This window comes from Branchiostoma floridae, chromosome 8, assembly GCF_000003815.2.
Source record: "Branchiostoma floridae strain S238N-H82 chromosome 8, Bfl_VNyyK, whole genome shotgun sequence".
NCBI classification, from domain to species: Eukaryota; Metazoa; Chordata; class Leptocardii; order Amphioxiformes; family Branchiostomatidae; genus Branchiostoma; species Branchiostoma floridae.
Window position 1 is genome coordinate 931,916 of NC_049986.1, and position 9,759 is coordinate 941,674.

Here is a 9,759-nt window from a genome sequence, read left to right on the forward strand (position 1 = left end):
GATCCTGTCTTGTGGCTTAGCCACGTGACGCCACCGGCACTGAGTGAACCCATTTCTGTGTCAGTGAACGGTGAAACGAAGGTCGCGGGGGGAGGGAATGTTAAGCTGGGGGAGGCAGATAGCGAGATGTGCACGATATAAATCAAACATAATCTATTAATTATAAAGATAAAAACACTTGGGGCAAACGTTTATAGAGATGGACGCTTGATCCTCGACAAGTTGTATAACATATGGAATTTGTTTCTCGCTATCAAGAGCCCCGTCCACCCCGAAACTTGTAATTCAGAAATAACTCACTCACCATACACACTTACGTACACACACACTTACGCGCACACACACACACACACACACACACACACACACACACACACACACACACACACACACACACACACACACACACACACACACACACACACATACACACACGCATGCACACACACATGCACACTGATACTATAGAGGTTGTGCTTACATCCACATTGCATTTTTTTAGAATCCCTGACGCATACGAAAATTATTTACAGGATAGATGTATCACAAAATATATTACACAAAAATATATGTGGCAACACAACTAACAGAAAGTGCAACGCACATTTTTCTTGTCTTATTCACCCCTGTTATCTCTGTGAAGTAGATCGGACTAGGACCAAAGAGCGTAAAAGGCCGAGGCGTAGCTCCGTGAAAAAGAAATGCAGCTAGAGCCTGGGATTTGTAAAGCGCCACTAGCCCTACTGCATCGGTACTGCACTTACATGAAAATTCCTCACATTTTTTAATACGATACAATAAACTTAAAAAGTGAGATACTAATATATATTATATATATCGAATCTTTTACATATTATCCCATGTATCATCTATATGGCCTATATAGATATATAGATCTATAGATTTAGAGTTTATGTACAAAATACTATATTAAATTGGTATGTTGATATTCATATTTCACAGTTGTTATGAACTTGATTGAACCCAGTTATCGCTTAGCACCGACTGTGAACGATGTCTCCCCACAGAGCGCGGCAGTGGCTCGTAGGATGGAGTTTTGGTGCGCTGGGTTTCTCACTCCCATCGTCCTTAGCGCGCGGTCATCCAGCTCAGCCAAGATGGCGCCGTCAACCCCCTTCTGTCGGAAAGTTTCCGTGTATTCATCCAGTCTCAAGGACTGAAGAAACTCTACAACGTCCTCCACTGTCATGTGGTATACTTCAGAGTCTTTGTTTCCTGTTGAGATGTCAAGAAATTACATTTCAGTAAGAAAATACACCGAGCTTGAAAACTGTTTATTGTACAGAAATCGGTAAGTAGAATATCAATATCTGTTTTATCTGATATAGAATACGTTATGTATTCAATTTTGACTCAAAAGTTTCTGGAAATGCAGAGTGTTTACTCACCTATGGTGTTGACGTTGATAACGCAGTCATTTCCAGTTTGAATAACGATGTTCCCAACTCCAGTTACACCAGCGTTGTTCACAGCGGCACTGGCTTTTCCGCTTGTTGGCAGCGATTTGGAGTTGGCTGTGGAATTTAAGTCAAATGTTATATTTATTCAATAACGCGAAAACTATTATACCAGATGACAGAAAAATGATATGTATAGAAGAAACTGTGTTCCAAAAAGAGAATGCCAAAAGAGAAGCAATTTCTACCAGGAGTGGGGTTCGAACCCACGAAGACATACGTCCATTGGAACTTAAGTCCAACGCCTTAACCACTCGGCCATCCTGGTAAGCATATCACCGGAGTTGTTACTAACGCACTAGTAAGACTTTCGAAGATAATCGACTAACTTTTCGATTTTTCGGTCAAATATGTCATATACTTGTGATTTTTTTAGACTATACAATTTTACTGCAAAAATTGGTTAGGCCAAGTACATTAATACCGACGTTAGGGTTAAGTTGACAGTATGTATGTCTTACCTTCTTCCTCTGCTCTCAGAGGAGAAACTAAAGACGTTCTGAAGAAAGAGGTTCCTCCGGATCTCGGGCACACCATCATATCTTCTTCGGGAGCTGGCTGGTCTAAGATCTGGCCGGGAAAACGGTACCTACGGAACAAAAACGCTGTTTTGATAAGGTCATTTCAACATCAACAACTGCACGATTTGGACCTATGAAAATGTACAAGAAAGGCCAATCGTGCAAGCGTGATCGGTGTTGTTTCAATGTGCTGTGATCAAACATGTCATTTTTCATGAGTTGGGATGGCTATAGACAGTATAAGTCAAGGTTGACCAAACAGTCGCAGTTTCACAACAAAAGAGGTATGGACGCACCTGTCACCAACAGCGTTGTTCTTGACGCAGTGCGGACACGTGACAAAGGAAGTGTGGGTCAGTCCAGGCCATTCCTTCATAAGGTTGTCCAGCTCTTCTTGAAGCGGAAGTAGGGCCTTCCACATCCGGTTGACGTCGATGGTGTCAGCCCTGGTTGTTATGACGATGTCGATCTCGTCATTGGGGTTGATGACGTCAAATCGTGAGGTCAACTGTGTTCCGGGGGCGTTCTCGTTCCCAGAGTCTCCTGAGCGGCGCAGGGTTCTCTGGACCAGGATCTGAAGGTCGCCCTTGCAGGCCATGACGCCATCTTTCCAGTCTTGTCTGTAGGTCACGTGCGGATGGATTCGGACACAAAGACGTTCAAACAGTCCCGGTGGACAAAAACCCTTCAGTGTGTGACCTAGTTCGATTTGATCTTGGCTCTCAGAGATTTGTGCTGGCCACACTTTGTTGTAGGTCTTTGGAGGGCTACTCTGGAGGTATGACGGGAACCGATACTGTTGATCCGTACCAAAGATAGCGGCTGTTGAAGGGCTGACCGGAACAGGGTAGCAAAGACCGAACTCTAACAGCAGATCCATCACAAGGTCCGACTGAAGCATCACGGGACTGTCGGAGAGGAGCATGTGGATCACATCACGTGACAAGAGGCCATTTTGGAGCAAGGAGGTTTTGACTCTATCCAGCTCCATGCTAAGCATGTCTTCAAATCGTGGGTTATCGACGCTGAACACCGAATCGGTGTCGTAGTGGAACAAGCCCTTGAAGATCTCAACTATACAAACAGGATCTGGGAACACGTGATCACGAAGAGCCTCGTTTTCACTGTAATGCAAGATGGCGCCCTTCCGGTGAAGGTATCCAACCGCAGTATTCATGCTTATCTCCGAGGTGAGACCAACCTCCGATGCAATCTGTCGACACACTGACCTTGAAACTGAAAAGCTCTTCTCTTTTCTTAGAGATTCAAGTCTTGTCTCTAGATCAGCCCATGTCTTCGGCAGTACTCGGCGTAAGTCTGGGAAGGTGGAGGTGTCTTCCAACACCCTTAAGATTTCAGCTCGCAGTGCGTTGACTCCCTGAAGACCCTCTGCCGAACTCAGCGGGAAGACTCGGGAGAACTTCAGCGGTTTGGAGTCATGTAGTTCCGTCAGGCGTTTGATGTATCCGTCTTGAGTGGAGTTTGAACTGTCGCCGCGGACGCCTTGAAGCTCCTTGGTGATCTTTCTTATTTGTCGGTCAAGATCCTTCACGTGATTTTCTTGCATTTGGCCAATTTGTGTTTCGATGTCTTCACATTTCGTCCGAATTTCTTCTACGTCTTTTATCTGGTCCACGTGTGTTCCCGCCAAAAGGACGTGTGTCCCAGGTACCCTTGCGCGAAGTATGTCCACCCATTTGCCGACAGACGTTGGGAACGCCTCTTTCCTGTACCTGGCGAGGTCCACCGTTAGGATATGGAGGCTTCCCTTAGTGAGGAACAGCTGGTGGGTCATGTGGTAGATGGGATGTCCGCCAAAGTCGTACACAAGCAACGTAACATTGCCCTCTGCCGACCACGGTGTGATCTGCACCCCATGCGTGCGGTCTTCCTCTTTTGTAAGTACAGAAACGTCCTGAGTCAAGGCATTACAGAGGCTAGTTTTCCCCGAGAGAGGCGTCCCGACCAGGGTTAGCTTTACTTGCGGCACAACAGTCGCTGTAGACCGCCCAAGTTCGTCCTGGTAGGCGGCGATGGACTCAATTCCTCCCGCGCAAACTTCATGTGGAGGCTGGCATAGGGGGTTGTTCTTAAGTCGGAGATCAGCTCTTTTTTTGATGTTGACTAGACTTCCAAACCCCATTGGCAGCGCGGTGATTCGATTATCTTGTAGATGAAGAACGGTCAACGACGTCATCCTACAAATCGATTCCGGAAGTGACGTCAGCTCATTCTTGTCCAGGTAAAGGTTCTCAAGTTTGTTCAACTTGCAAATGTCTTCCGGTATCTTCCTCAACTTATTTCCGCTAAAGTTGAGAATCTTGAGGTTGACGAGACAGAGAACTTGGTCAGGAAAATCTTCGAAACGATTATTACCGAACCACAGATCGGCTAAGTTCGTCAGCTTGCCGAAGTCACGAGGAAGAGACGAGACCCCGTTGTCTCCAAGATAGAACATTTCCAGTTTGCGTAAGTTGCAAAAGGCTTCTGGAAGATTTTGCAGCTTGTTTTTGTACAACCGTAGCATCTTCAACTTTTGCAATACTTCGATATTTTCTGGAACTTCCGCTAACTCGTTGCATCCGATGTCTAATTCCTCTAACTCTATAAGCTCCAAAAGCTGTTCAGGGAAGGATTTAAAGTTATTGTCCCACAACTTGACATTCACTAAACCCTTCAGGTTGCGGAAATCGTCCGGCAGGCAAGACAGATGGTTTTGTCTCATGTTTAGTTCTCTAAGGTCTTTACCAGCCCGAAGCACGTGAGAAGGAACCTTTGTAAGGCCCTTCTTCTGAAGTTCTATTTGCCGAGACATCTTCGCCTTGGACAAACTTGAGAACCAGGTAAACTGTTCAGGAAGCCAGGAACTGTCTGGCGTCGTGTGTAGCGTAAATGGTGGAGCGCGTTCGGCTCGGAATCTAGAGGTCCCGAGTTCGATATCCACCGTGCCCCCGACGCTGTGCCCTTGGGAAAGGCACTTTACACAGCTTTCCTCACTTCACCCATGTGTAAAAATGGGTACCCGACTTCGGTCGTAAAGGTAAAGGAAAAGACTGCAATATGGATTGTACAGCACAGGGTCGCCTCTTCTCTCATGATCTCACTGTACTGTTATACTGGCACGGCTGCTCTATTCCGCTAGGTGGCTCTGTTTCATGTTGAGACGCTCTTGGCAGACACCCAACATATCGTCTTTCATGTCACGTTCAACCGTACCTTTCGAAAGAAAACAGACGTGGTAAGTATAAAACATCTGCTAGCTAGGATTTCACTATCGATTGTATTTCGTGGCAGGGGAATGACTCATAACATTGTTATCATAATGGTATGTCATACTCATAGCAACGGGCTGTGTTTTAACAAGTGGAGGAAAATGAATGTCTTTTGGCACCAAACAGAAGTGCTCCTTGCTTCTGTGACTTTGTGGACATCTCGGGGATAGGACAGGAACTATTGCAGTGGATGTCACTTGAAGACAGAAGGAAAATGTCCAGACTTTCCATGATGTACAAAATGACCAATAAACTGGTGGACGTACCAACGGATAAGTATCTAATACCAGCTCAAAAAAGAACAAGAAACAGTCATGCCTTCAAATACCAGAGTTACCAACCTAGGATTGATGTGTTCAAAAATTCGTACTTTCCCAGAACTATCGTAGAGTGGAACTTGTTATCACCAAGTACAGTAGGGGCATCTTCTCTTGGTAGTTTTAAAGAACGCTTGCAGATAGATGTGCAAAAGTTAGGGGTAACGAGTCGTTCGGTGTAATATAACCAGCTGCTGCCGCGCCGCGTGCCTGCAAAGCTGGTGTGTTACGCCGAACGGCGGTTATACCGGCTATATAGATACAGATACAGATACAGAACTAACTAAGAGTAAACGTAACAAATGAGTAATGAAAATTTGCCCAAAATGGTTGACGACAATTTACACAAACTACTGATCTAACTCCTAAGAAACTGCACCAAAACACTCTCCTATGTACTTACCTTAGCTAGGAGGTTATATTTTGAGCGTGTTTGTCTGTCTGTCTGTCTGTCTGTCTGTCTGTCTGTCTGTTTTCAGACTAACTTTCTTCTTATGACGACCATATTTAGTCATCCCGGTCTACGTCATCGGTTTATATTTACAAATAGCCAATCATCTACTGTTAACGGCGACCTCTAGACGTTACATACAGCATGGATTAACTATAGAAAATACAAGATAGAATGCTTCAAGCTTGTTGCCTTCAGAAACAATTCACTAGTTAGTGTCCACAACCAAACCAAGGAGGTTATAGTGAAACTTCGTTGTAAATAGGGCATATCTGTGTCACTTCACATGACAGGCACCTCAACATGTCTTACTGAGAAAGCGTGTAACCGATAACAACTCTGCTTATATTTACCATGTCTGTGTTAATGGTTAGACAAGCGTGTTTGGGTTGACATATGTCAATAATGACTCACATGCAATGACCCAAATAAAGAGTACGAACAATTGATTCACAGCACTGGACAAATATAAAACATCTACCAATTGTTTGACGAGGCTGAGCATAAATAATTCACACACAATGCACCTATACTAGAACACATTCAGCAAGAAAGAATGTTTAACTGTGAGGGACGATTCAGATCGCTATTGATGACTCACCCACACGTTGGGAGGTATTTAAAGATGGAGGCGAGTGGCGAACTGTGGTGATGTGATGCTCAAGTAAAGACACGTATTTTCTTATCAAACCTTGATCGATCGTACCATTATCTGCTCCTTGCCAGCCTCAAGGTACGATCTGTCATCCCGTTTCACTCCAACATCCCTCCATTGCGCTGGAAGTCCCCGTTTTCCCCTAGACTCATCCAGCCGAATCATGTAGCCACACCGCATCACTATATGCAGCTGTCATATGACGTCATGGGAATCCCCTATATCGAAACGTCAAGGGTCAATGGGCGGTACTACTTGTAGGAAGGGGGCTCTCGAGTCTGTTTTAACAGTGAAAATTCATAATGTATTGATGATTGTTGCTACTGAAAATGATTTTACATGATTTGTGGTTTTGTACTTACGTTAGAACGTTGACAGAAATGAATTTTACTTGTCTCAGAAGCATTTGAGGACAAGTTGCTACTGAAACCTTTAATACTGAAAGCTTTCATAGACAGTTGAAAGTAAGTCGTTGAATGGTGAATCACAGACACAATTTCAGGCACTGGTAGAGCTAGTTATATCAAGGAGGTTGAAGTGATTTTTAAAGCTCATTGGTTTGATATCATTTTCATGAAACTCACGCTGCAGTTGCTGTGGGCTCCAATAGAGGTCGCTCCTGGTCTTTGTTTTGTTGTTGCACATGTGTGTACTAGTATTGCCTCACTTTCGAATACTAGTATGACGTTACGTTTCATTTCGTCGTAAATACAAATCAAACATGTCTTCATCCATCTCTTTCTCAATACTATAGACAGTAGCAAATGATCTCTTAAAATTTGCATACATTTTGTCATATACATTTTGTTGAACGAAAAAAACAATCACAAAGAAGCTCAAGTATTGATTTCCAGATTTATTAATTCTTGTTCTCAATCCAACAATATTGATGTTATTCATCACCAAGGCAATATCACAATTCAAGTTGCCATTCCCAAAATATATTATTTCGATCGCACAGACAAGTGAAAAACGTGATGTTTAGAGCTTGAGTTACATGATAACGATTTTATACAGTTTTGTTTCGACTTGGATAATGTTATGTATATGGTATGTATTACACGTGCTTCTCTATTACCGTGTATTGCCTAATTACTGCGCAAACGGTTTACTGTGTACGAGGCAGTCATTCACATATATAGCCGCACTGACAAAAATACTATACTTACTGTAGTTACACTTGTGTGGCGTTTATGATTTAAGTACGAGGCTCTAGAAAAAATAACAAATCAACTAGAAAGGTAATATTTGCAAGCAAATACAGAATGTTACCTTCACATGTTGTAGTCTAACACTGGCAACTGTTTTGTTCATTCTTATTTGAATACATTTCTAAATGTAGTGACCCGAGCCCCTCTAGATCTGACGTTTGCTACATTATGTAACCAAACACCACAGGGTGCCTGCTACTTTACCGGTTACCATGGTGACAGCCGTCTGGTCCAGGTCGTTGACCTTATTTGCGCGGAAAAGAAGAAGAAGAAACAAAGCAAAAACAATATGTTCCCTTCTGTGAAGGTAACATAATAACTATATAATGCGCCATATCAGAATGCCCAATCGTCGTACCACATGACCAAACACATTTTACCCTTTTTTTAGCCATTGAGTTGATGAATTCTGATAGTATCTCTTTATACAATTGCTTTAGAAAGGCCGTGCCGCTTTTGATATATCTAACTTAAGGTACTTTTTGTACATCCATTTTATCTAGCTGTTTTATATACATCCTAGATATGGTGATAGTACTCTGATTTTTTTCTCAGTTGTACTTTGTACTAATTTATTTACAGATTGTATGATCCCGTATGTACACTTTCCTGTGCCTGGCTCATGTACTTTTTTTTATAAACTACCTTTCGGTACTATCAGATCCGTGACAATGCCATTGACAATGCACATGAGGTGTGCTCTATTCTATTCTGTTCTGTTCTTTTCACTGCATTGTCTTCTGTGGTACATAATACGGTGAGTGCATATGATTGTGCCCATTGTACACTTTGCTTTGTCTGATTGCATTCTGAATATAGTTTTGGATGTGTAATTGTTTTTTCAGTGGCACGACAATTAGAAATGTCTGATCATGACGTTTGTTTCTGCAGCGAGTTTACCTATAGTTATTATCTACAGTTCTACCACATAGCGTCCTTCGAAGACTTTGAGCTGGCTTTTATTCTTTGCAGAGGGAACTGTTTCAAAGTTTCGCTTGTTTCAAAGTGGCCTTAGGTTCTCTATCGCAGGGAGTTTGCCAGTGAAGGAAGTTTGCCGAGGAAAGTAGTTTGCCGTACTGTAGAGGGGAGTTTCATGCCTTCCACGGTAAACTACAGTAGTTTTCTAGGCAAAGTCCCTTCATCGACAAACTCTCTTTCCCGACATTAGAGAACCTATGCCAACACCCCTCTAAATTTTCGGTCAATCTCCGTCGACCTTGTTCAGAGAATGACCCTTTCTATCTCCAGCAGTGACGTCAGGAACACGCCACTTTTGTAGGAGGGGGCCAATAAGTATCAGAAAGTCTATGTTGCCCCCCGTCTCTGTTGAAAGAGACCAACTTTGAAACTAGCAAGACGCCCCCCCCCCCCATAAAACAAAAGTTAGCCCCGCTCGAAGAATTTCCTCGAAGTCTGCAAAGGAGGATATACATCACACAAAGTTTCTGAATCAGTACTTGTAGATTTTGATTGCGCAATCTGACACGTCTGTAACCACGACCCTGCCGTCAGGTGTCATGGCGACGCCGTACGGGGACAGCAGCCCGTCCGAGGCCGTGGCGATGTGCCGCAGGAACGACCCGTCCGGCCGGAACAGATCCACCCGCCCGTTGTGGATGTCCGCCACGATGATGTTGTCCCGCGGATCCACGCACAGCCCCGCCGGCATGCCGTGTTTCCCCCGGTCCGCGTCCGCGCCAACCTCGCCGCCGAACTTGAACAGGAACAGTCCCTCCGAGTCAAACACCTTAACAGGAGAAATTTACATTAATATCAAGTTTGATAATGATGGGTTAATCACAGAAAGAAATGCTTAAATGACCTCCGTGTTCATTCTGAAAAATATCTGTCAAT

The 9,759-nt window shown here is 43.7% G+C and overlaps 2 protein-coding genes and 1 non-coding gene across 5 annotated transcripts in view; all 3 read right to left on the bottom strand.

Annotated features, from left to right (window-relative positions):
- Window positions 1-481: 481 nt before the first annotated feature.
- LOC118420433 (malignant fibrous histiocytoma-amplified sequence 1 homolog) lies at window positions 482-6,960 on the bottom strand. Of its 3 annotated transcripts, none has more exons than XM_035827225.1 (5): window positions 6,746-6,960; window positions 2,296-5,215; window positions 1,940-2,067; window positions 1,410-1,535; window positions 482-1,236 (listed from the first exon to the last, which is right to left on the bottom strand). In XM_035827225.1, exons 2-5 carry the CDS (start codon window positions 4,812-4,814, stop codon window positions 989-991), a joined length of 3,021 nt encoding a protein of 1,006 aa, XP_035683118.1. In that variant the 5' UTR covers window positions 4,815-5,215; window positions 6,746-6,960; the 3' UTR covers window positions 482-988. The 3 variants fall into 3 exon arrangements, with proteins under 3 accessions (XP_035683118.1, XP_035683119.1, XP_035683120.1); XM_035827226.1 differs by having other exon boundaries at window positions 6,641-6,960; XM_035827227.1 differs by lacking the exon at window positions 6,746-6,960 and adding an exon at window positions 5,396-5,452.
- Window positions 1,664-1,746, bottom strand: Trnal-uaa. The gene has a single exon. It is a non-coding gene; the product is annotated as a tRNA-Leu (tRNA).
- A 2,355-nt stretch (window positions 6,961-9,315) lies between the features above and the next one.
- The window catches only part of LOC118420452 (tripartite motif-containing protein 2-like), an 11,718-nt gene continuing 11,274 nt past the window's right edge, over window positions 9,316-9,759 (bottom strand). Inside the window, exon 11 of the mRNA XM_035827254.1 lies at window positions 9,316-9,652. Coding sequence (XP_035683147.1) covers window positions 9,356-9,652 — 297 coding nt within the window. The 3' untranslated portion in view covers window positions 9,316-9,355. The remainder of the gene's footprint in view (window positions 9,653-9,759) is intronic.

What these genes read in the sequence shown, in the direction of transcription:
- LOC118420433 (XM_035827225.1), bottom strand. Translation starts at nt 4,814, where the DNA reads ATGTCTCGGCAAATAGAACTTCAGAAGAAGGGCCTTACAAAGGTTCCT. An exon ending in AACAACGCTGTTGGTGACAG is followed by an intron (nt 2,068 to 2,295) that starts GTGCGTCCATAC and finishes TTTGTTCCGTAG; the next exon opens with GTACCGTTTTCCCGGCCAGA. An exon ending in TCTGAGAGCAGAGGAAGAAG is followed by an intron (nt 1,536 to 1,939) that starts GTAAGACATACA and finishes TAAATTCCACAG; the next exon opens with CCAACTCCAAATCGCTGCCA.